A 26,765-nucleotide genomic window follows, 5' to 3' on the forward strand; every position below is an offset into this window, starting at 1 on the left:
CTCGCGTTTCACATATAATGGGAGATTCCTGAGACGATTTGGAGACGATTTTTCTTCAGTGAAAATGTCGAGAAAAGTAATCATTTTTTTAATGTTCCTAAGTTTTGATATCACGTACCTTTGTAACTAAGCCTTGAATTAAAAAATTCTACTAAAATAAAAACTTTACCTAAAATTAACTAAAAAATGTAGTTTTAATAATTTATTTTTACAAGATTTATTAGTTTACAAAAAAGCTTTTATTTTCAATCGTTTATAACTCGAAAATTATTGGTACCTGAACATTTTCGCTGAGGAAAAATCGTCTCCAAATCGCCTCAGAAATCTCCCATTAACGTGTGAAACGCGAGTCACCGAACACCCTGTATATAGCTTCTTCATGTATAACTTATTCAAGCATATATATCGTTTCTTCATGCATAGCTTGTTCATGCGCTGCAAAGCGCATTTAGTCGAAAGAAGATATATATATATTCATGGAGTTATGTATGAAAAATATTAAACACCGATTACGAGGCAAGGTCTCTCGACGATTCTGTTTGTCCCCGTTATCTTTAGCGATTATGACATTATTATTATTAACTGGCTGAACTTGATACACGATAAGTACGCGCAGCAATCACTTGCTCTATCAGCCGATAAGGCAGATTTGTACGCTGCGCTCTTTTCACATCTCTTCCAGCAGTTAAAGCGCCAAGAGTCATTAGTCATTAGGAAAAATAAAACCATACAACACTTTTTAGTTTTTTCTCTCTCTACGTCGCAGCTGGTTTCAAGATCTCAGTCGAGCGTTATTTACGTCAACACCGCAGGATGGCAGAAAAGAGAAGTGCGTATATCTCGTAAATAAACATCATATGGAACCCAATTGTAACAATTAGATCGCAATTGTGTTATGATAAATATAAAACGTAAATTTCTAATCTAACCTGTATACAGGGTATCCGGTAACTACCAGACCAACGATTACAAATGGATTCTTTGGTCAATTTGGGAACGATTTTTCCTCAACGAAAATGTCGAAAAAAGTCATCATTTTTTACAACTTTCCAATATTTGTCATGAAATTAACTGAAGAATGTAATTATATGTTAGACTTTTAACTCCAAAACGTTTAGTTTTCAAAAAACCCATTTCAATCGCTTATTATAACTCGAAAATTATTGACTTCTCAACATTTTTGCTAAGGAAAAATCGTCTCCAAATTGGCCAGAGAATCCGCCCTTAATCATTGGCCCGTTAGTTACCGGACACCCTGTATATGTTTTGAACGATCGACCAGTGCTGGATTACACGTTCTATATTCGCATAACGATTCAATTGTAATAATCGGAGCCGTTATCATAATTGCCCCGCATTGTTTTGAAGTGATTTTGAAATGACCTTAGCATGCTGCGGACCGGGCTACAGGAGTCCAAGAGCGGCGATGCTCGAGGGACCCCGTGAAAAGCTCATGTACGTCGTTGGGATACACACAGATCCCGAAAAGGCCGATGTCCTTTGCACGGTCGACGTGGATCCTGACAGTCCCACGTACTGTCAGGTAAAATAAAAATATTTGAAAGATATATATAATATAGACCCAGTAATAAACTGACATTAAACGTGAAAAAAAATTCTTATAGATAATAAGATTTCTCTCTTTCGTTAGATAATACACAAACTAAGAATGCTAGCGGTTGAGGATGAATTACATCACTCCGGCTGGAACATCTGTAGCAGCTGTCACGACTCGTTACGTAAACGCGATACCCTGGTGTTACCATGTCTTATGTCAGACCGGGTTTATCTCATTGATACGAGTGATGAAAAAGCGCCTAAGATTAAGAAGGTACAGATAAAACTTCTCCATAAGAAATCTCATATCTCGCATCAGATGCATTATTATACAGAGTGATTCTAAATGAGATAAATTTTAGATGATTTTTTTCGAAAATTAAAGGGAATCTTTCACATAAACATACTCTCTTATGTCCCTCCCTGAAGAATAATATACATATTAATAAAGATATGCAACTTGAACAAACCCAAATAGCAAACTGACGTCATTAAACGTTAAAATGACGTCTAATAACGTCAAAATGACGTAGGCTTGCTACCTGGGAGATATCCTAATTGCTTGCTGAAGCGATACAATTTATTAATTGTTTTTTATAAGGTTCTCGAACCGAAAGAGATGCACAAGTATGGATTATCCACGCCTCATACTTCTCATTGCTTGCCAACTGGCGAGATAGCAATCTCTACCATGGGGAATCTCGAGGGCGACGGATTGGGCGAATTCTTCTGTATCGACGCAGAGACCCTGGAGGTGAAGGACACGTGGACGAAAGGCGACGTTAAAGCGAACTTCGGATACGACTTCTGGTATCAGCCGTATCACGACATCCTCGTCGCCTCTGAATGGGGCGCGCCTAAAGTTTTCAAACATGGATACATTCCACAAGACGTTTACAATCCCAGTAAACTTCCAAACAGCATATTTTATCCCTAATAGCACAACATATTCGAAAGATATTCAGAGGATATCTCGGAGGATATTCGAACATCCTCAGGATGTTCTCTGAATGTCTTCGGGATATGTATGCCAGTTGTGAATAAGATGAGAATCTATTTGTCTCGCAGAATACGAAATGTATCATTTCCCGATTTGCAGAGGCTTACGGCAGAAGCTTGAACGTTTACTCGTGGAACGAGCGCAAGCTGAAGCAAACCATCAATCTGGGAGAGGACGGAATCGCGCCCCTGGAGATCCGATTTCTTCACAATCCCTTGGCAGCTGAAGGATTCGTGGGTTGCGCGGTGTCGTCGAATATTTACCGATTTTACAAGGCGGAAGATGATTCGTGGAAGGCGGAGAAGGTGATCCAGGTGTCACCGAAGGAAGTTGAAGGCTGGGCGATGCCGCTGATGCCAGGTGCTGCGAGAATTATTATTAATCCCCTTTTATATTTTTCATAATTTCTTCTTCACATTTTTAAAACCGCTCATTCTCGGCTCAGGAGGATCCAAGTGATATGGAAGTTTTTGAATGACAACAGCTTCTATTATTTGGACCCGAGCGGTATATATTAGTATTAAATGTTGAAATGTGGAATGATATTAATATTATTATGAGGGGATTCGCTTCGCGGAATTTTTTCCGCATTACTGGTTTTTCACTCTCTTCCTTCTCCGCCAACTCGTTCATTGACGATCACACGCAATTAGAAGAGTCTAAATGAGTCTTCCTTTTCAGGTATGATTACCGACATCCTTCTGAGTCTCGACGACAAGTACTTGTATCTGTCCAACTGGTTGCACGGCGACATCAGGCAGTACGACATCTCCGACACTAGAAATCCGAGATTGACCGGTCAGATCTTTCTGGGCGGGTCAATACTGAGCGATTCGCAAGTACGAATGACTCGGGACGAAGAACTGAGCGATCAGCCTGATCCGGTCTACGTGAAGGGACGGAGGTTGCACGGTGCTCCGCAGATGTTGCAGCTGAGTCTGGACGGACGTCGCTTGTACGTCACCACGGCGATCTTCAAGCCGTGGGACAAGCAATTCTATCCCGATCTCTTCAAGTAAATGCTGAAGAACCTTTTCTTCTTCCATTTGACATAAGATTTCTTTTACACAATTTGCTCGTACGATCTAACAATACTTTCGTATCTAGATACGGGTCGACAATGGTGAAGCTTGATGTCGACGTCGAGAATGGCGGCATGAAGCTAGATCGTCAATTCCTCGTTGATTTCGGCGCCGATAAGAGCGATATTCTGCTGGCGCACGAGATGCGGTGAGAAATACCTCGTAACTTTTATTGATATCCTTCTCTGCAAAAAAAGATAAATTAGTGAAATACAAATAAAGTAGTTTTTTTCATTTTTTATCTATTGTAAGTTTTATTTTATATAGAATTTTTTTATATCGTCTTGTCAATTTTGTGTAGATATCCTGGAGGAGATTGTACTTCTGACATATGGCTACCAGAAAAGTAATGGTGATTGGATCGAAAAAAATAATAAAGATAATAGAAACTTATATCTTCGGGAATATATGCGTTATTGATTTTATATTCATATTATTTTGTACGATTTATCTTCTTTAATAAAGTTTCTCAGCCTAAGAAATTATTCGTGGATACCTTTTATTGGAGATATTAAAGGAACATCTAAGAGATGAAAGGAGTAAATAGAGTGAAAAGTACTCACATCTGTGTTTCAATAGTGTTTTTCTTATTAGTCTTATTCCAGCATTGCATCAAGTAATATAGTAAAGGTTTCGTATTTTTTTTGTAGAATTATACATAATATAAATAATCAATTTACCCTTTTTTTCGAGGTTTTACACAAATAAAATTCGTCTACGCCAAACTGGTGGTCGTACGTTGTGTAAAGTTCATCGAAAAGCTTTGTGTACTAGAAAAAATTTGAAAATCTTAGAGCTGCACTATGAAATTTTGTTACGTTTCAATAAAATGTTGCATTATCTGATTTTATTTATTTTCGTATATCATTTTCGTGTGTCATTTGTATAGGATATTTTAGGAAAAACCTGTATATTGTAGAAATATATATTCTAGAGACTAAAAATAAGAAGATATTTATATAAGATTTAACAATGTCTCTTGTTTTAAAACACAGTAAAATTATTTTAATTAATAATCAACTATGCAATTGTGTAAAATAAGTAAATATAATTATTAAATTATTAAACTTATTTTTTACATATATAAAGTTATTTATTACAAATAATTCCTAGTAAAGTAAAAAATTTCTACCAAATTAATAATTTTTTAAACTTTTGTTTTTACAAGATTAGAGTTTGCATAGATTTTTTTTCATTATGCCGGCACATGTATATAGCATGACAGGTTTCTCCTAAAACAACCCTGCACATATCACTTAATAAGCTGTGCAAGACTAAAGAAATATATTCATATAAATATTGCACATAATTTAGTAAGGAAACAACAAACGTTTGAAAGAAACGAGCGTCTATCATTACTTCTGCAATGTATATATGTGAAAATCTTTATTTACGACAGCATTATTTAAGCAGTTAAAACATATGACTCGGAAATGTGCAACGCCAGAGAGCAGCGATGTTGGCTACGAAGCTAATGAATTTTGTTCTTTTTTTTTTTGCCCGGATCGTCCGATACTAATAACATCAAAAAACTCACAAACCGAGTCGACGTGATAAACTTTGCAAAATTATGCGCGCGGAAATCATTTTAGTTCGATTTTCCAAATACTTATATTTGCACGCGCATATATATGTATATATTTATTCATGTATGTATGTGTGTTGTGTGTGTATATCTGTATGTTTGTGTGTGTACATATTTTATATGCGCTGATTTTGAACTTATTAACAATAACAGACTAATTTTCGAAGTTAAATCGCGGATACTTTTACTTAATTTTGTCTTTTGATTTGGTTTCAATCGTTAAAAAATAATGCTGCATGATCAAATATGTCTGTATACATACTGCGTGTATATGCATCTAAAATCATAATTATAAGCGTTGCATCGGTTGCGAAAAACCGATCAGATGACTCAACTGAAATGCCAGACGCTTTCAAAATCCCTTCGATGTACCATCTATGACATTACGCAATTGTCTTGCATGTAATACTTAGTTGGTAGGTAAGCTGGGATCGTCGCTACGATCGAGACTTTCATCATTATCATCGGACTTCCCGTCAATATATCGTCAGCCAAACTTCTCGCGACTACACTGTTAGCGTAAGAATTACGAGGATGCCGATTCTACGCCTCCCCCAAAACTTCTCGTGGTTCCCAAAAGAATAAGACTTGTCTACGCTACCATTTATGTGCCCAAATTTTAATATACCATACATATAATCTTCCTCACAAGACGAAACAAAAAAAAAATTTTTTTAATGAAGAAAGAAGAGACACTCGTTAGACCCTAATAATATAATAGATTTCCCGCCACGGTTTTTGAGACAACTATAGAATCAGCATTCAGTACAGTGGATTTTCAGTTGTCGCGTCGGAGAGATATTGAGATATCCTTGGAAAAACCGACTTGTTTCTTGAGTTGACTTGTTTCCTTGGATGACACTCCGCCATTTATCCGGTTTCGAGAGCGGAGTGTGGTTGATGTTTTGCCTCCTACGGCAATGTAGGACGACATAGATACGACGGTACGAGCTTGAGTACCGTCGTGTAAGACGAGTATCGAGCCATCGGGACGCGCGAGCGCCAACCGTCGTTCGTTCAGACCCACGGTGTCCAGCCTTCGTACAGCAAGGCCAGGTTGTCGTTGCTCGATGCTTCGCGTATCACGTATTCCACCTGTTCGGCCGTGGTGTACTTGCGGTTCGGTTGCGGGTCGCGACCCTCCAGCTTCATGCGCACGCGGCGCCACACGTTCAGCGCGTAGGCGTTCCGCTCTTGTACGGCTGAAAGAAAATGATGTAAAAGAAGATGACGTAAGCAATTTGCAATAAAGAAAATAATGTGAAGACAATTCTTAATGAAGAAGATAATGTGAGAAAGAAGCTAATATAAAAAATAATGTAAAAGAAGATTATGTAAGTAATATGCAATAAAGAAGATATAATGTGAAGACAATTCTTAATGAAGAAGATAATGTGAGGAAGAAGCTAATATGAAAGAGGATAATCTAAAAAGAGATGATGTAAAAGCAGATTGAAAAGATTGATATCTAACTACGCAGCTGCAAGTATTGAATTATTATCTTTGCCCATAGTTGGATATTTGGCTAACGTGAAGACAATTTTTAATAAAGATGTGAAGACAATTTTCAATAAAGAGAAAGAAGATAATATAAAAGAAGATAATATAAAATAAAATGATGTAAAAGGAGCTAATGTAAACTTTTGTTGAAAATTGAGAAAATTGATGAAAATCTAACTACACAGCTGTGAGTTTGAAGCTATCTTTGCCGTAGTCAGATCTCTGGTTAATGTGAAAACAATTTTTGACAAAGATGTGAGAGAAAGAAGATAATATGAAAGAATATAATAAAAAAAGATGTAAGCTGATGTGAATAAGTAATGTGAACAAAATTGAGAAGATTGATGAAAATCAAACTATTTAGCAACTACACCGATACCTTTGCCTGTAGTCGGATCTCTGGCTAATGGTGTTCCTTTCCTCGGACTCAGGCATACGCTCTCTTGTCGTATCAGTCGATTACCCTTCTTCTTCAGACCGTCCGGCTTTTCTGCGCCCTTGGCCGGATTTAACTTGTGCTCGCTCGCAAACTCCAGCAGTTGATTGTACAAACCGGGTGCTTTGATCGCCATCGCCTCTAAATCTCCCTTGATCGCCAAGCCGCGAGTCGAATCAAAATTATTGGACTCTAGTTCCTTCACAATTGTTGACACGCTCTCTGTGAAAGAACGATAGGCGGCCAAGAAATCCTGCAGACCGTCAATGTTCTCCTGTTTCACCATCGTCTTCAACAACACCCTGACGTCCGACATGAGTCGATGATGCTCGGCGAGCACGCTCTGTAAATTCTTCACTCGCTCCCTCAAATAATTCTCGGCGGCGAAGAGAGCTTCTTGCTTCTCCTGTAGCTTCTTTTGGGTATCGACTATCGCTTCGGACACGATCTTCTCGGCTTGCTTCAGCCACGCGGTGTCCACGTTATTCTCCAGCTGCAACAGCTGTACGAGGCTCTCCTCTATCATGGTGACGGTGATGTTCAGGTTGGCCGTCAGCACGCAGCTCTCCTCCCAATGTTTGATCAGCTTTACCAAATTGGAGTCGTGCGTCATGCTCTCCGACGTTCTGGTCCTCAGGGCCTCATAGTGCAGGATGGAATTGCACGTGTTCACCACCATCGCCGCTAGATTGTGCTGTCTGGTCAGTTTCTCGCACGACGATAACACCGCGTTGTCGAACGCGGACATCACCTCCCCCAATGCCGGATTCGCGCCGGCCGCCCACTTGAGACGTTGCACCGCGCTCGAGACGAGGTTCTGCTGCTGCTCTCGAGCCTCGCACACTCGCGACTGCAGGTTCGATAGCGCCGTCGCGGTTTTTCGCAGCTCCAGCATGAAGGTGGATCGATCTGGAAGAACATCACATTTCAGATTTTTGCTTAAAATGCCCAGGTAGCAAGCATACGTCATTTTAATAACGATAACGTCAAATAACATCATTAAACATCATTTTAACGTCGATGGCGGCATCAAACGTCAAAATGACGTCATTTTGATGTTTAATGACGTCAGTTTGCTATTTGGATGTAAATTACATTTTACTCTACTCGAAAAACAAATAGATAAAAAGAGAAAAAAAAACAATAAAATATATGTCACACACTTAAAGGATTCATTGGATTTATGTTGGATCTCAGCATCATGACATCTTCATGCAGCCAGTGATGGGTCATCAGCTGAAGCTGAAGCCTTTGCAAGCTGGCTCTAGCTACTTCGACGCTTTGCTGAGCCAATCTTGCGCCTTGTTTGCGCCGCCAAGCGCTTTCCAAGGTGCTGCTCAGTGCGCCGGCTTGTGCCAAGCTCGAGCCCGAGAACAATCCCTTCTTCAGGCACAGATCCACCATCTTCCGGCACAGCTCCTCCAGCGAGACCTTGCTCTCCGCTCCGATATCCCGTTGCTCGATCTCGGTGGTTACGTTCAGGCCCATGCGTTGTAGTAGGAAACACAAGACGATCGCCAATGTTTGCGATGTGACCCCGAGCAACTGTCTCGAAACGTAGTCGGCCGTGAACATCCGGACAGGTTTATTAAGTCGTTCGTCGTCGTATACGTTCGCTAGTCCGCCCTTGAACGCGGTAGCGATATCTCGGCACATCATGAAGAACTCCTGTATCGTGTGCAATCTTTTAATTAAGAATATGTCTTCCAGAACTTGTCTAGCTGCCTTGTTGAAGATCGGCGCCGACATCTCTTTAGCCTCGCGTATCTGATCGATCTTCTTCCAATTCAACGGTATGTCCAGCGAGCTCAAAGTGGTCACCAAGGCGTTACCCTCCATCTGTAGTTTCTCAAACAGCCCGTTAAAACCCATTAGCAGCATTTGACCCGGAGTCAAGGTCTCCTCCTGATTCAGGTCCTGAACCTCGGCCGGTCGCGAGAGCAACGCCTCGAATCGCAATCTCATATTAGCCACTATACCCTGTATCATCGCGTGCGGACTCTCCATCTCCATCACGGTGAATCGTAGATGCATCTCGAGCTGCCCCAGAATGTCACCGAGAGATGTCCCGGTCGTTATTATGATTTCGCTGAGCTCGCCTATCATTCGCGTGACACTCGGCTCCTCCGTGATGATCGTCTTCATCGCTTCCGGTAGTATGATGGTCTGAAAATTGTAATTGAGCTCTTGCAAGCCCTTGTAGATGCAATCGGCGCTCTTCAGGCACTTCAGTATCAGCGAGATCTTAGGGTCGTTGTTAGTCTTGTGGTTCTCCGGTATCAGGGTGATTAGTTCGGCGATCAGCGACGACATCAAACGCATCTCGTCCAGAAACCAGTCGCCCTCGCGAGATGTGAGATCCACCAGACAATCTCCGGCGCATTTGGCCGCGCCTTCCATCATCAGGTATCGTTTGTTCAAGGCGCACAGCGCGGTGATGTTCACGCACTCGAGTGCTCTCTCCGCGCCCTTCTCGCGTCGCAGGAAGCCCACGATCTGTGCCTTCGACTCGACGTATGCCTTCTCGATCCTGTTGCCGGCCTCCGGCAAGCCTTCGGACACTATTCTCTCGTAAGCCTTCTTCAGCCTCTCGTTCGACTCGTTCAGGATCGCTTGCATCTGATACGAGAAGGTTATTATCTGCTGAACCTGCGGGTTGTTCGGATTGATCGGATTTAGATTCGCCTCGAACTGCGTCATGATCTCATGACACGCTTCCACGGTGCCAGAGGTCAATAGCTTGTTGGCCCAGGCGTGGTAGAGTACGGTACGATGCTGCGACAGAGTGCTGAGAGGATACAGGCTGCAGATGGCGGAATACTGGCTCAACAAGTCTAGACAGGTGCGTATGAAAATGGACTGCTGGGTGGCCAGCTGTGTCAATTCGTTCTCCGATTGCTCGCATTGCAGTATCATTTGACTCTGTCCGGCGTTCTGCAGGAACTCTTTCACGAGATCGAACACCACGTGGTCCTCTTGACTCGTCGAGGTTCCCAATCCCGCCAGCCACTGTCCCAATTGGGGTCCTCGCACCGCAGCCAACGCGATCTGAAATTAAGGGTGAAAATAATGAAGAGTTGCAGCATTAAGGGTAAAAATAATAAAGAGTTTCATTGTGAAGTTTGATTAATCGTTCGAGACTCACATTATGCATATTGATCTGCTTTTCGCACTCCTCTATCTTATCTTTTAAGCCGGCCTTCGCCTTTTCATGAGCGTCCCGTGCTCGCTTGAACGAGTTGTAACGATTCACGACCGAGTACAAGGCGTGATTCCGACCCATCGCCTGCGCTTCCTTCACCAATGCGAGTTGCTGATGCCGATCCTGCAGCAAATCCTGGCACTGACGTGACGCTTCCGTCGTCTCCATCCAGCAGTTCAAGTGATGACACAGCAGTGGCAAGATTTTGGCCAATTCGTCTCTGCGATATTTCATCATTATAAATGTCATATTTCTAACATATAATTAGCTGAATATAATAATGATAAAAGGTACAATAATACATCTCTGTAAAATATGTTTGAAAAAGAAGAAATATATTTAAAAGAAGAGATGTGCTTAAAAGAAGATATGTGCTTTAAAAAAGTGGTGTGCCTAAAAGAAGGGATGTGCTTAAAAGAAAGAATATACTTAAAAGAAAATATGTGCTTAAAAAAAGAGGTGTGCTTAAAAATAGATATGTTTAAAAGCAGAAATACATTTAAAAGAAGAAATATTTTTATAATAAGAAAATATCCATATAATACTAATTTCGCTTTTAAATTTAACAAGGACCAAATAATTGACTGAATACATTCATCAGTCTGTCTCTTACCGATTAGTCTGCCATTCGACACGCATTTCTGCCGCTCTCACGGCAAACATGGCACGCGTGAGTTCTTGTTCAAGTTGTTTCCTTCCAACACCGGTGCACCTTGCCCTTGCCTGGCAGGCGCCGTAACTGGCTATACTCGTGTCTGCGCCAGCCCGCCAATCTACCAGAGGATCGTAGACGAAGGCCTCCAGCAAGGTCAGGAGCGTCTCGCGGCCTCTGCGCATCACTCTCAAAGTATGCTCGCAGGCAAACCTAAATATACCCTAGACACATAAATAGCAATTTCTGCCATTAGATATATGTACGGCGCTTATTGTCGCGAGGGGCGGGAATATAATAACCATCGATCGCTCGTAATTTCACATTTATTCGACCCTTTTCCTCCCTGCCCGACCCACTGATAGCGACCGATAGTCGGGACAGTACTTGACCAGGGAACAGATGAGCAGATAAGTGAAACCACTCCCTGAAGCGAACGAAGCAGCTTCGTATCTCTCGGCAGATTGTTCCGTATTGATTTCACTCTCGCTCTCGAAAACGTATCACAAACATTCTCATGAAAATAAAAAAGTCGCGTTTTCTCAAGAGAAGGCTCCCGTTTCTTCAAAAGGTGACGAGGAGACAAGCTAGGTGAGTCACATCATATCTTCATTTCGTTCTTCGCGATACAATAGATGAAGAGATACGTTCGAACGCGTTTCATAATATCGATTTTACGTAATCGTGATCCCGGTGTGTTTGCTTTGTTTCATAGAGTACCATCGAGAACCTGTTTCTCTGCGTGTGTGCGGAAGGTAAATGGCCAAGGTAAGAAAGGCCGCACGTTACTGCGACTTCAAACCATATTTAGCCGACTGACTGTTTTCATTTTTTTTATCATGCTTCTGGCGTAGAAATTATATTCACGCAGCAGTTTTACGCAACGCACAACTGAGAGCGCATCTTTATAAGGCAATCGCAAGATCCGGACAGGACATGAATACGTATTCAATCTGATTTCTGTAAATAGTATCTATCCGCGCAAGAGTTTTTATAGCGTCAAAGAAGATACAATTTTGATCAAGCTAATTTTAATTTTAATCTAAAAATACAACGTATCGATGCGATTCGTTATAGAAGAATCTTGTAACTTATTCAAATAGACTTTACAATCTCAGGATCAGAGGTGAAGTGACTAATAATAAGATTCTTGAATCTCAAGAAGTTCTCTGTCGAAGAGAATATAGAATATAAAATCTTATATGTACATGTAATAACGCTTATAATCCTTCTGTCAATGAATAGACTATTTATACATTGAAGAAAAGATGAACTATTATACTGCAGGTAGCAAGCATACGTCATTTTGACGTTTAATGACGTCGGTTTACTACTTGAGACATTAATAGAAGGGCTAAAGATCCTAGTTTATTTTCTTCCAGAACTATGTATCAAGGAGAGAACGTCACTGTCGACCCGCCGTCGAAGTGCGGTGCTAGCAAATACGTGTGGATCTTCGTAGATAGCCTTCTGTTCTTGGTGATCGTTTCGGGAAACATTCTCACGATCCTGGCAATCGCGTGGTCCCGCAAGCTTCGCCACGTCATCTCCAATTACTTCATACTCAATCTAGCGGTGTCGGATCTTCTGGTGGGTATAACGCTGCCGTATCATCTGGCCTTTTACGTTAACTGCAAGTTGCATCAAGACAAAACGATATGCCTCTCCCGCATCGTCATCATCAGCATGGCCTGCGGCGAAAGCATATGCAACCTCATAGCGATCGCCATAGATCGTTACATCGCTATCGTCCATCCGTTGAGTTACAACGCGTACGCGACGAAGAAGCGCGTGATGCTGTTCATAGCAATCAGCTGGGCATGTGTCGTTGGTGTGACGTCGATGCCAATATGTTGGAATTGCTTCAACACCAGCTTGAAGCAGTGCGAACTGGACACGATATTGCCGAGGTAGACCAATCGATGACACAATAATTCATCAATTCGCGATAACGTAATCCGATACGGCGGAGCGAATTTCGATATTCCAGAAGAACAGGTGGTGCTTTCTCGGTCGATCAATTTAATAATTTCAATTTTTTCCATTTCTTTTCAATTACAAAATTATAAACAATGAAATGATTATTCTTTAGTATCTTCTTATCTTCAATATTTTCAATGTCTTCAATATCATTAATATCTTTAATTTTTTCCATTTTAGCTTCTATACCTCCATCTTTTTTCAATTATAAATAACAAAATATATTCTTTTTTGATTTCTTCTTATTTTATATCTTCAATATCTTCAATTTTTCCATTTTTACTTCTTTACTTCCATCTATTTTCAATTATAAAATTATCTATATATATAAATAAATAATAAAATACATTCTTTACTCAACTACGTCATTTTGACGTCGAATGATGTCATTAGACATCAAAGTGGCGTCATTTTGACATTTAATGATGTCAGTTTGCTACTTGAGTATATATATATATATATAGTTTCTTCTTACTTTCAATATCTTCTATATTTTCATTTATCCATTTTAGCTTCTCTTCCTTCAATTGCAAAATTGTACATAAAGAGTATATATGTTTCTCTTTTTTTTTTTTGATAGAGAGTACACAATGTATATACTACTGCCGTCATTTTGTCTCAGTTGGATAGCGATGTTTCTACTGTATTGGAAGATTTGGAGAGAGGCGCATATGCACACACGTCGAATGAATCTCAGCGTTATTCCGCACGTCGCTGAGAAAACCGATCGCAAAAGCATACAGGTGATGATGCAGCGAATCAAAGATCCACAAAATTGAGAGAGTAAGTGAAATTACATGTACATTTTCATCGCAGGTGGTGCTGCTGATACTCGGCTGCTTCTCCATTTGCTGGCTACCCTATTGGGTCGTGGTCTGCATAAAGTTCTACGAGGAAACTGTTCAAACTGATGTATATAATATTACGTTTGCATTAGCTCTCGCTAATAGCGGAATGAATCCCTTTATATACACGTGGAAGAGCACCAATTTTCGCAAGGCCTTTCAGAAAATTTTGCGCTTTAAGTCACCGAATGAGAACTTGAACGCCAGCTTCAAAATGTACTTGGAGAAGCAACGCGAGCTCAAGGATCAGCAAACGAACGTAGCAGAAAATTGTATAAACGGCAATGTGCAAGGACATTCGTCCGATTGTCAATTTAATCTAACGGAAGAGAACACAATTTTATAAACCTAATTTCGCAGATAAAATGTTTCATAGTCGATCCAGAATTTCTAGGATTAAAGAAGATTAAATAATGTAAACATTATTTTTCCTTCCTTTCTTTCTGTTCCTCTTCAAGTTCTCGAGAAACTATTCTAGTATCTCTATCTAGGATTAAAGAAGATTAAATAAATAATGTAAAGATTATTTTTCCCTCCTCTCTTCCTGTTCCTCTTCAGGTTCTCGAGAAACTATTCTAGTATCCCTATCTAGGATTAAAGAAGATTAAATAAATAACGTAAAAATTATTTTTCCCTTCTCTCATCCTATTCCTATTCAGGTTCTCGAGAAACTATTCTAGTATCCTTATCTAGGATTAAAAGAGATTAAATAAATAATGTAAAGATTATTTTTCCCTCCTCTCTTCCTGCTCCTCTTCAGATTCTCGAGAAACTATTCTAGCATTCTTACCTCGACGCCGGTTACTCCCAGAGCCGTTTTGATGTTCGGGGTCATGCGGAACGGCACCTTCTCTGGGACACGTAGGGTTTTTCCCTTCTCGAAGCAGACGTTGTAATCGATGTGCACAACTTCGCCGGTATTGAGGTCGACGAGAACGTTGTCCAGGTGTCTGTCACCTAGACCTATAATGTAGCCGATGATGGACATCACCGCAACGGAATTCGAATAATTCTTGGTCGCCTGCCACCAGCTTCCGGCATTGATGCTGTTGCACCAGATTTCCCTGCAACGTGCGTCAAAGAAATTAATTCTTAAAAATTCGATCGCATAAAAAAAATATATACAGGATGTCTCCTCTTAAAGAATAGATCAGAAGAATAGACAAGATCAACTTCTTAAGCTTATTTGTTAAATCGAGACACTCTGTATAATATATTATTTCTTCAACAAGCAACCAACTTGGCCAACAGATCCTTGGGGGTCTCCTTCATGAGGTCCTCCAGCACCTTCTTCAACACGTGAGTGGGCCACTCCTTCCGGTTCTCCAAGCTGATTCCGCACTCCTTCAGCAACGGCGTCAACTTGTTGTAGAACAGTTCTGAAGGGCGCATGATCGTCGAGTTTCCGCCGCCGGTTTTGCTGATCATCGCGCATTCGCGCTGCTGCCACCGTTTGTAGAGAATGAACAACGGCGTGACGCCATCCACCCACTGAATGAGACCGGATCTGAGTCCCAGCGGGATCACCGAGTAATGTCGCGCCCTGTAAACCTTGGTCCCGCTGTTCTTCGACATCATGGTATTGCATATGCTCAGGAACTGCATTATTCTCTCGTCCAGGTGCAAATCCTCCAATCCCTTGAATAGATACGTGTAAACGTGGCCGTCGGAGCCATGGAATATCAGCTTCTTCGGTTTCGTCTTGGTCGGCAGAATCTGAACGTTGTTGTCCACTGACATGATCGTCACGATCCTATTGTCGACGGCGGCTACACCCGGCATGGCGATGCGCGTGTTCTTCAAGTTCGCCAGGATCGGACTAATGTCCGTCATCGACAGGGAATAGGCGGCCCTTCGGTGAACGCGTTGCGCCAACTTGGTCTCCAGGTGCTTCAGAGCCAGACTGGCGAGCTGCGGCTTTGCCGGGTTCTTGGGGTTGTTCAGTCGGTTTATCACCTCCTCTATGGAGGCGCCGAACTTCTCCTGGAAGTTCCTCTCGTGCGGCGTCTCGGCGGACACCGACGTCATAGCGAGAAGGTTCTCCAGGATGAATGTGATCGGCTTGAGAATAATCCTGTGCTTCTCCGCGATCAGTTTGTCCTTCTCCTCAGGAGCGAGCCAGGCGTTGTTCTGGACCCGCTGAATCTCGAGCTCCAGCTGCTCGAATCTCTTCGTGATTTCTGTGTGATGCTGGCACAAGGTCGCCAGCCATAATTCGTCCCACAGCAAGGTGATGCGTCTGAGCTCTTTCACCAGTACCTTCACCTGGACCACCGAGTCTTGGATGCGACTCGAGAGGCAATCGACTAATTGCGAGAAGCAGGAATCCATGAAACTCTCGTGCTCGTCGACCACCTCGTCTTCTTCAGCGGTATTCGACTCGAACTCGTTCTGCGAGCTGTCGTTCTCGTTGGGTTTCTCGTAGACGACCTTGTCGTATGCCTTCTGGCCGGAAACGGCGCCCACCACCGCCGGGAATGTAATCAAGTGCGGCGAGTTCTCGGCGACGCGGCACAACAACTCGGACACCTGGGTCCTCACGTACGCCTCCGGGTGGCTGAGCCTAGAGAACAGCTGCGGTATGATCTCCTTCCAGGGCGCGGTCGGGGTGGTCGAGAGACCGGCCTCCAGGACGTTCTGCAGCTCCAGGGCGTGCTTCACCACGAGCCGCAGCAGCCGCAAGGTCGCCGTGATGGTGTCGCACTCGTTGCTCTCGTTATCGGCCAGTTGCAGGTACTTGAAGTACGCGTTTGCCGAAAGCTCGTAATACGAGTAGATCCTCTTCTGCGCCTGCCGCCAGATGTCGACGAGCATACCGAGCAGGTGCTCGTTCCCGGGGTGGTTTAGCACCGGCACGTTCCTCAGCTGGTTCTCGATCATGTCGGACGTGTTGACGTCGTTTGTGTCGATGTCGCCCTCGTCCTCGGGTATGGTCTTGTTCTGGCTGAGTATGCAGAAGACGGTGCTGAGCTCGGCCTCGGCGATGTCCCTCGGCAGCAGGGACTGTATATTGAACCGGTCGGTGTCCGTCAGCTGGCCGGAGTTGGAGTTGTCCACGATCTTGCGACCCCATTTGTAGCACCAGGCGGCGAAGTTGGACCAGGCGTGCGGCAGATCCGGGCACTGGTTCACCCCGAGCTGCATCAGTTTGCCGATTATCATGTCCGAGGTCGGGATCAGGTCGATCGTGTCGCCGAAGAGCTTATCCATCAGTCCGTCGTTGTGCACGGCCTCGAATCGGAGCAGCTCCTCCAGCTGGGGATTATCCTTCACGCTCACGTCTTGCTGTATCCACTTGCCCAGGGTGAGTAAGAGCTTGGTCCCCATCTCCCGCAGATCGGCGGATCGTTCCCCGCTGACAATCGCCTGGGAGATCCCCAGAGAGGTCACGCAGCAGATCTTCAGGGCCTCGTTCGTGTTCTCCATGTCGTACAGCAGCTTGGAGAACTCTCTGAACGCGCGCATGCTGTTCTTCGTCCACTTTACGTGCACGGGTCCGTTCAGCATGCTGTTGGTGATGTCGGTAAAAGTGCAAGCGGCGGCCGAGTTGTTCAGTTGAATCAAATCCCGCTCCAATTTGAAGTACTTGACCATCTCCCGCTTTGCTAAGTTAAAGTTGCCCTCCTTCCTGGCCGTCCTGATGACGTGTAATCGTAGACTGTCCACCTCCGCGGAGCTGTCGTCGGAGCACGATTGGTCGAAGTACTTGGACCACCAGAGGACTCGCGTCAAAATGCTGGAGTTGATGTGACTAATCTTGTCGACCTTGTACAGCTCGAAGACGTTCTTGTCGTTTTTCCCGGACAGGAGGTTCTTCAGCCCCGTCGCCGAATACTGAAGCAGTATGGCGTCGCTGAGGTACTCCGAGGGTACATTTCGCAGACTGTCCTGCATCGTCTTGGCCGCGACCTTCTCGCAGCTCTCGATGACGCTGTCGAACGTGTCCTTGAACTCGTTGCTGTGAATCCTCAATGCGACGTTCATCAGATTGTTGTCGGACTCGCTCAGCACCTTCGCGCGGCTCCAGTTGTTCTTCCTCTCGCCGTCCAGAAGGTTCCAATTCGTCAGCTCGTCCAGACAGATCAATTCGCCCTCCTCGAACTTTTTCAGGCAATCCGCCTGCTGCGGCGCGATGCTCTCGGTGATCTGCTTTCGCAAAACGGCGTTCCCTTCCTGCGTCAGAATGTCGTTCTCCTGTGACTTCCAGTCTACCAATCCGGACCAGTCGGTGACCGCTTTGTAGCAATTGGACAGTCGCTGCATGCAAAAGCCCAGCACCTGACTGTCGCTCTCGAGTCTCCCAGTTCTGCCGTTCTCGTCGTCGTCCGCCTTAACGTGGGTGTACTCCTTGATGATCTGTTTATAGGCCTGCACCGCGGACTCGTAGTGTCCGGCTGCCTCTTCCATCGCAGCCTTCAGCCAGGGAAACTGCCTGTCCTTCGTCTTGGCGTACATGTAGAGTCCCTGAAGAGCCTCCGGCTCGTTCAAGGCGACCATCGCCTGGGCCGTCCACAACGTCGCCCTCTCAAACTCGATACCCTGAGTGTTGTCGGCGTTGCTGAGGTCCTCCAGCAGCCGTTGGCCATTTCGCAGCGCGCTCGTCGCCAGACCGGAGTGCAGCGAGACGACGCAGAGAGCCAACCTGATGCGATTCAGCCACTCCTTGCACGTGGACTTGTTCGTGTGGAAGAAGGTCCTGACCGGCTTTGACAAGGGCGGGAGCGCCATCGTGCAGCCGTCGGCCGCGTTGTGAATCACCCTCTCCAGGTGCTCCAGGAACTCGACAAAGAGCCGTACTCGCGTGTGCTCGTGCAACACGCGATCCAGGCTCTGCTTCTCCTTCTTCAGCATCAGCACCGTGTCTGTGTTGTACGATATCTCGCGAGCCAGGACTTTCAGGGCGCTCTCGATCGACGTGAAGGTTTCCTGCGGCTTCCCCAGAAATGTCCGGAGCTTGTTCAGCACGCAGTGCTGCGCCGCCTCGAACCCGCTCCAGAAGAATAGAAATGAACAATTCGCCAGCGCCAAGTCGTACATCCTCGCCGCGGTTTCACTTTCCGATCTGGAAGTTTTATATACATATAAATATATAAGATGTTTGAAGAGTCGCAAAATAATAAAATACCTTGAAAATGTTTCAAAAGTTAAAAAAGTTTATTCATGTGTTTGACCTTGAACGGCGTCATCAAGATCAGGACAAGGTCATTTTGAATTTTTTAAATAATCATCGATTTATATAAAAAAAAGGTAGGTTTTATTTAAAAAATTTAAAATGACCTTGTTCTGACCTTGGCGACACCACCCAAGGTCAAACTGATAAAACCAGTAAATAGATTTTTTTCAACCTTGTAATTTTGTCTCTTATGTTCTATATTTCGAAAAACTACTTACACAGCTGGCCAGCATAGAGTAAATATTTCCGCCAAACCGGTTGTATCGAGATAATGTTCTTGCAGCAGGTACGCCATGTACGTTTTGAAGTGTTGCGCCAACAATTCCCCGTTATTGTTACCTCGCATGTGCAATCTTTGGGCGAGTATCAATGATTCCGCCGAATAGGTTTCGATTTCACGTATTTTCTGTGAATTCGAAACAAAAATTAAAACTTATTGCTCACATTCGGCCCTATTCGGAGCTTCAAGCGCTTACCTTAGTATCCGAAAACAGGAACTCTTTATTCAACTTCAGTATCACGATGTTGATGGGCATGGACATCAGCAACGAGTCGTACTTCTCGCGGATCGCTTCGTTGCATGATGTCAAGTGCAACGTCGCTAGATCCACGATACTCGAGTAAGTCTCCAGCTTCCACTCCACCTTCTTCGCAGTCATCAGGTTCTCCAGGAGATTGCACACCGCGCTCGCGATATCGTCATTCGTCGTAGCGCCGCAACTAATTAAACTCTCGATGATACTCTGGCACTCCTGAGTCTTACTCAAGATCCCGATGTATTTCTCGGATTGCACGCAAATCTCCTGCAGCCAATTGGACAGGAGAAGCAAAATTTGTACGGGCGTCTTCTTATTGTACGTCTTGGCTATCAGGTTGAGAATTATGGACAAGTGGCCGCTGGTGGGCGATGTGGTAGGTACATCCAAAGTTCCAGGGAACATGTCCATTGGCCGACAAGTGGTGCTGCCGGTTATCAAGCTGGAGCTCGGGACAAAGTGGTTGTACCTGTAATTTATCGCAATTGCGATTAGGATTTCTGGATTTCTCCATTAAAAGTCATCGAGAGACTTCTCAAGTCTCTCGATGACGAACTGACGCCATTAAACGCCAAAATGATGTATGCTTGCTATCTGAGTATATTTTACCTGGAGCAATGCGAGTAGAGCAAATATAGAATACTATATTGCAAGTATGGGCTGGCTGTGGATAATGCAGAGTCGTATGGTTTCAGTTTGACCGCGAGAAGTTCGAGGATGGTGGGCTTCAGGGCCCACATTCCGATGATCGAATTACTAGCGTTTGCTGAAGAAGAAAAAGTTATACAAAAGGAATTTCATAATTGTAAACACCCTGTATAATGTTATTCGCTCACCTATATCTGAAAGCGCGACCAGGATGAACGTGATTACAATCTCTATGTTCTTCTTCATGTAATTCAAATCGCTCAACGGGTTGTCCGCAACCAAGCTATCCATGTCGGGCATTATAAACCTGTAAGCAATCTCCGAATCCGCTAAGATGTAGCGATTAGACTCCTGCAGCAACGGGATGTTCTTTAAGCTGAGGAGGCTGTGATAGACACCCAGACAAGCGTTCTGTATCGGAATGGAATTTCGAAATCTCAGCTTCAGCAACGCCGAATTCTTGCCTAGCAACATGTGCACCAGCTCCAACGGCAAATTCGTGGACACTTCCTTGATCACTTTCGATATGATACTCAGCATCGAGATGACGGTGTCGTCCCAGAAGATGTTGACCCGCTGCAACTGAAGATCGATGAACTTGTAGAGAAGCTCGTGGTTCTTCGCGATGCGACTCTGAAGGTAGCCGAGGAGCAGGAAAGCGCACTCATTCGCGACTATGATCAATTCCTCCTTCTCCTCGGACAGATCCATCTGCTTGATCTGCGGATCCACGGATCGCAGCAAGTTCATCAGCAACTGGCGCTTTTCCTTAGACAGAGCGGCACCCTTATCGGAAGCTATCTTCGAATTCTTCTTATCGTTCCTTTCGTTTACACCCAGCGACTTCATCATTTTGATGAGGTTCTCCTCGGTGATCTCGTCTTTGCTGAAGTGCTTGGAAAGCATCTCCACGTGTTCCTGCGACGAACCGACGTTCTTTATACGTTTCAGAAGATTCTCCGTGTTGTTGGATAGGACCTTGGACCAGATGTCGGTCTCTTCCTCCAATTCGATCGCCTTGACGACGGTCTTCAGCATCTTCGAGAGACAGTCCGTCAGAAAGGACCACTGCACGCTGGGCGCGTGGTTCGGATTCAGATGTTCGGATATGCTCTTCGTTACTGTGTTGAAAACGGATATCAGGGGCGTGATCCTCAGAATGCACTCCCTCGGGGTCGGAGATCCATCGTCGCCGGGCGAGATACGGCCAGATTCGGGCGAGCTTAATTCCTCGTCGTAGCCCTCCATGTCTTCCAGAAACTGACCCAGCAACGTCAGGGTGAACTGCAGATCCGAGATCCAGAACGAGCGGAGCTTCTGCAAGCATCGACTCGCGTAGATGACGACGGACTTTTGCTGCGTGGAATCGATGTGCCAGCCTACGAGTATGTCTACGGTGTCGCGGAAGTGATTTGTGAATGTCTCCGGATAGGAGTCTATGATGAGTAATATAGCATCGACAGTCGCTACTAGTAAATCTGCCCTGTCCACGTTCTCCAATATTGATTGTAATTGGGACATCAGCGGCTGTAATGCAAATATAATGATGAACAAAGAGACAAAAAGTTAATTATTTTTTTAATTTTTTAAAATTACTTTTTAAGATTTTAAAAAATTTTTATTTTATTTTTATTAATTTTTTAATTATTTTATTAAGTTTTATTCCCCTTTATGAATATTACTTACCACAGAGAAATCTTTCAATTTGGATGTCTCGGCATCCATCCTGAGTGTTTCGCTGATCGACTTTATCAGTAAGCATTTTATATCATCTTTACGTTCCAATGAATATTTGCTAAAAGTCCAGTCCATATATCTAGAAATTATATCAATGTTTTATAATTTTGCACTGTGATATTGTAAACAGTAGGAGAATAAAAATATATCTAAAAATAATATTAAAAATATATTTAAAAATAAATATTTGATTATAAATATATTTTATATATAATTTATATATTAAATATATATTAATATTATATATCATATACAATCTATTAAATATATCAAAGAAAAGTTTTTTAATCGACCACATTGACAATGCTTTATTCAATTAATCATCAACACGTTTCAATCATGGGTTTTGGTCCTTCTCAAGTGTATTACATAAACACAATATAGACAATAATTAGTGCAATCAGTTAGCATTTTCGGAGATCAATAAATGATCGACTCTAAAAAAATGTGTTGATGATTAATTGAATAAAGCACTGCCAGTATGGTCGATTAAAAAACCTTTAAGTAGTGGTTGAAAGTTCTTGATAAAAATATATAGTGTAAGGTAGTATAAAGGCTTATAAGAGCTATAATGAAGACATTAAATGTAGTAAAGTAAGAAATGAAAATTATTTAATTATTAATGTGAGTAGAAGGTTAATATAATAAATGCAAAGAGTATACAATAACAAATAAAGAAAAATTAAATTAATAAGCGGACGTTTCGGTACAATTTTTTATACCATCTTCAGCGCAAAACGAAATCTAGATACATACTTTAAATTCTATTAAGAAACAAACGCAAAATTAAATACAAAGTCATATTAATTAAATCTGTCAAATTCGGGCGCATATCGACCACAATCAAAATCAAATTATATCATTATTAAATAATTATCGCAGTACAATCCAAAATGATTAAATTTTTTTAATAATGAGTTATGTGTCAGATTGATAGGAGAATTCAAGTAGTCAAAAAAGAAATGAATCATAAATAGTTGCTCAACATTGTTGTGCCTTTCACGTTTCATTTTGTGTGTGTGAGATATTTATTAAATTGAAATTCAATTAAAAATACCATTAGAATATTAAGATATCGAAAGATAAGGTAATATCGGAATTAATCGCAGTAACAAATATTACAAAATATGTATAACAATAAAATAACTCAAATAACTCAATAATTGTTCGCAAAGAAAAAGCGAACAGTTTTTCTTTGCGAACAGTTATTGAGTTCAGACATATTTTGTAATATTTGTTACTGCGATTAATTCCGATATTACCTTATCTTTCGATATCTTAATATCCTAATGGTATTTTTAATTGAATTTCAATTTAATAAATATCTCACACACAAAATGAAACGTGAAAGGCACAACAATGTTGAGCAACTATTTATGATTCATTTCTTTTTTGACTACTTGAATTCTCCTATCAATGACACATAACTCATTATTAAAAAAATTTAATCATTTTGGATTGTACTGCGATAATTATTTAATAATGATATATATAATTTGATTTTGATTGTGGTCGATATGCGCCCGAATTTGACAGATTTAATTAGTATGACTTTGTATTTAATTTTGCGTTTGTTTCTTAATAGAATTTAAAGTATGTATCTAGATTTCGTTTTGCGCTGAAGATGATATAAAAAAGTGTACCGAAACGTCCGCTTATTAATTTAATTTTTCTTCATTTGTTATTGTATACTCTTTGTATTTATTGTATTAACCTTCTACTCACATTAATAATTAAATAATTTTTGTATTACACGTGCAGACAAAGTGGCACTTTGTGTGCGTGTTTTCTGTGCGGAAAGCAGCCGATTTCCCACGCCGCCATCTAGCAGCGACGCGGTGAGTAAATAAGCCGCGTTCAAAGCCATTGCTTACGGCCGAGCCGCGTTCAAAGTCATTGCCCACGGCTTTAACCGTGGGCAATGACTTTGAACGCGACTATTCCCGCACCGTGCCGCCGCAAGATGGCGGCGTGCGATCGGCCACCTCACGCACAGAAAACGCGCACAAAGACACTTTGCCTGCACTTGTAATACAAAATAGTATGTGTATCACGTGCGGATTAACAATTGTTCACTCGTGTGGGGTAGTCGCACTCGCCTTCGACTCGTGCGTCCATCCCCCGCACTCGTGACCAATTGTCAACTTTCCGCACTTGATACACAATATACTATTATTTCTTACTTTACTACATTTAATGTCTTCATTATAGCTCTTATAAGCCTTTATACTACCTTACACTAAAAAATCTTTCTTTGATTTTATTTGCTGGCGACTTTCATTAAATCGAATTATATTAAATATATATTTAAAAATATATTAAATATATATTTAAAAAATATTAACAATGTATATATTTAACAAATGTATAATTAAATATATATTGTTTACAAAACACGATTATTTTGATATACCTTTTAAAATCTTGTTCCACCACATATCCAATTCGGCCCAAACATTTTGCAACCTGTTGTTTCGCTTCCAGCTCAAAGCCAGAGTGCAAAACATCCAACAGGTTTTCACAAATAGGCTCCAGACTACGTCGTATGTATCGTTGATTTTCAGGTGCAAGAATACCCTCCTGCACCTGCTTGCAAAGCACCATAAAGTGATCGTAATCATCTTCGCGACACAATCGTCGCAAGAGTTTGGAAATTCTCGAGTCCTCTGTAAAAAATAATAGATTTGATAAAAGGCTGTTAAGAGCAGTAAATATAAAAATTCAAAATATGATTAAAAGTGAAGTCATATATAAAATAGTATTCTTTAATCTAATATCTCATAATGAATTACAATAAAAAAAATGTTGAAAAATGTTTCTTAAAGCTTGAAGCTTCCGCACTTGAAAAGAAAATGTAAGAATATTACCATTTATTCTTTTATCGTCATAGTATTTGCCCTGTGCATTCTCATGATTTTTCAACGATTCTTGAAACTTGGGTCTAGATGCAGAGTGATAGCTGGAATCTGAGTTTGACTCGTTGAGAGTCTTCTTGAAAGCCCTTCCGCGTGTCCCACCACCTCTGGCCGCACGGTCTGCAGAGCTGCCGCCACGCGCCATTCGAAATTCATTTCTTGGAGCACCGCTGAGTCTAGCACAAATAATTCACCGTAAATAATCCTTGTTGGTGCGATCATTTATTATTGATCGGAACAAAGAAGAAATAAAAAGAGGAGTACCTTGGCTTAAACCTGGTAAAGCCGTGATCCGAAGAATAGTTGGAGTTTCTTTGGCAAATAACCAGGGTGCTACGTGGTACATTAAGATCATTTATATCGCAGACACTTATCACACCACTATCTTCTTTCTCAATTTCCCCTCCTTGATTCGTTGACTCGTCCTGAGTCTTGGCACACTTGGAACCATGTTGCCTCGTGCTAATATTAGAGTTCCCACAGCTATTCATTACATTACTCTGCAAGTGGTCGGCATGACCCACACTTTATAGATGTGACTCGTAGCTACTTGTAGTTACCTTCACCAATAACATAAAAAGAATGCTTAATATACACAGACGTTGGATTCTAATTTTTTTCATACAAATTAATATTTTTTAACCAGTACAATAACAAAAAAATTATTTCATGAATGCATTATCAAAATAAAAAAATGTGTTAATAAAAAAGAAAGAAAGATTAAAATATAAAAAATATCTTAAAAATCTTGTGTATAAAATATAGTTTAAATTATTGGAAGAAAATTGCTGTCATTTATTCCGTGACTTTTGGCGCAAAAATAAACAAGTGCATTTCAAAATTACGACATTGCGGCATAATAAGCAACTTGTTTATAATTTCGACTCTCGTTTTATCTACCGCGATTAGATAGACAGAGATCCTGTATCTAATCTATCCTGCAATTTTCCCGGAAAATCGGGTAAATTTTCGCGGGAAAGCACGTGGGCAGAATGAGAAGCGAATTTCTCCCGCTCCCTCGATTTTTTCGTTGACGGGTCTCTCGCGCAAACAGCATCTGTTGCTGATAACGAATTTACCCTCCTTCTCCTCCAGCTCCTCTTCCTCCCGCGAAACTCTCTTTTTAGCAGAAAAAAACGCTTAGGCTTAGAATAAGAGCCACCTCTCTCTCTCGCTGGATCTCGCGGAAAAGTCGTCGGGAAATCTTCGCGTGGAACTCGAGGAAAAGTCGCGCGAACTCGTCGCTCCGTCGAATTTATTGCCTCGCACAACTGCGAAAGTTCGAAAATCCCTGATTTCAGAGGTTATGAGAGGACACATTCGGTGTTTCTCTTCACTGGCTTGGATTTTCGCCCCTCCATATCAAGCGTGTGCCATATGCCATCATCACCGCGGATTTCTTCCAGAAATCTAGGGAATTTTTCGATTTTATCTAGGGATTTTTTAATGTCTCCCTAGGGAATTTTCGATTTTTTTCCTGGAGCGCGCGAAAAATTCGTCAGAATCTTTTTCTTTCCGGATTAATTTTGTTTTAAATAATTAAATAATATAATTTGCATAAATGAAAAAAAAGTGTGAGTGACAGGAATTAAATCAGATTTAACTTTTAATTACCCGTTTAATTAAAAATTATCCGATTTATGTCGCGTTTGGTGTCATTTTAATCGCAAAAGTCTCATTAATCTCCATCACAATTATTTTGAACCCGATAAATTGCAAAATACTAAAATTTAATTTTCTATTGTAATGTGACATATGATACGAAAGATTATATAATCTAAGAATTATCCGATTTATGCCGTTTTAATAGCAAAAATTATTGTAGAGATAAGGAAAGATTCCCGAGACGTAGAAGCGAGAGCGATCTTTCATATCATATTAATAAATACGGAACAAATCGTCTAATATATTTAATTG

At 41.9% G+C, this 26,765-nt stretch overlaps 3 protein-coding genes across 7 annotated transcripts; 2 read left to right on the forward strand and 1 right to left on the reverse strand.

Moving 5' to 3' along the window:
• Nucleotides 1–635: 635 nt before the first annotated feature.
• Nucleotides 636–4,124, forward strand: LOC114942811 (methanethiol oxidase). The gene is made up of 8 exons (XM_029318250.2): nt 636–829; nt 1,389–1,543; nt 1,652–1,831; nt 2,159–2,462; nt 2,657–2,917; nt 3,239–3,572; nt 3,665–3,787; nt 3,941–4,124. Exons 1-8 carry the CDS (start codon nt 814–816, stop codon nt 3,987–3,989), a joined length of 1,422 nt encoding a protein of 473 aa, XP_029174083.1. The 5' UTR covers nt 636–813; the 3' UTR covers nt 3,990–4,124.
• An 81-nt stretch (nt 4,125–4,205) lies between these two features.
• Nucleotides 4,206–26,217, reverse strand: nonC (serine/threonine-protein kinase Smg1). Of its 3 annotated transcripts, none has more exons than XM_029318251.2 (16): nt 26,011–26,217; nt 25,113–25,408; nt 24,801–25,024; nt 24,347–24,599; nt 21,883–22,012; nt 20,385–21,723; nt 20,158–20,314; nt 19,489–20,017; nt 19,231–19,418; nt 15,080–18,901; nt 14,630–14,903; nt 10,976–11,238; nt 10,306–10,582; nt 8,324–10,208; nt 7,104–8,069; nt 4,206–6,426 (listed from the first exon to the last, which is right to left on the reverse strand). In XM_029318251.2, the coding sequence occupies exons 2-16, from the start codon at nt 25,337–25,339 to the stop codon at nt 6,242–6,244; spliced, it is 10,719 nt and encodes a 3,572-aa protein (XP_029174084.2). In that variant the 5' UTR covers nt 25,340–25,408; nt 26,011–26,217; the 3' UTR covers nt 4,206–6,241. The 3 variants fall into 3 exon arrangements, with proteins under 3 accessions (XP_029174084.2, XP_029174086.2, XP_029174085.2); XM_029318253.2 differs by having other exon boundaries at nt 25,928–26,217; XM_029318252.2 differs by lacking the exon at nt 26,011–26,217 and adding an exon at nt 25,749–25,921.
• Nucleotides 11,278–14,259, forward strand: LOC114942813 (muscarinic Acetylcholine Receptor, C-type). Of its 3 annotated transcripts, XM_029318254.2 has the most exons (6): nt 11,278–11,605; nt 11,730–11,782; nt 11,869–11,958; nt 12,397–12,924; nt 13,575–13,737; nt 13,811–14,259. In XM_029318254.2, exons 3-6 carry the CDS (start codon nt 11,951–11,953, stop codon nt 14,183–14,185), a joined length of 1,074 nt encoding a protein of 357 aa, XP_029174087.2. In that variant the 5' UTR covers nt 11,278–11,605; nt 11,730–11,782; nt 11,869–11,950; the 3' UTR covers nt 14,186–14,259. The 3 variants fall into 3 exon arrangements, with proteins under 3 accessions (XP_029174087.2, XP_029174088.2, XP_029174089.2); XM_029318255.2 differs by lacking the exon at nt 11,869–11,958; XM_029318256.2 differs by lacking the exons at nt 11,278–11,605; nt 11,730–11,782; nt 11,869–11,958 and adding an exon at nt 11,965–12,301.
• Nucleotides 26,218–26,765: the final 548 nt, after the last annotated feature.

Source organism: Nylanderia fulva, unplaced genomic scaffold (genome assembly GCF_048542155.1).
Source record: "Nylanderia fulva isolate GAGA-0341 unplaced genomic scaffold, ASM4854215v1 Scaffold7, whole genome shotgun sequence".
Classification (NCBI taxonomy): domain Eukaryota; kingdom Metazoa; phylum Arthropoda; class Insecta; order Hymenoptera; family Formicidae; genus Nylanderia; species Nylanderia fulva.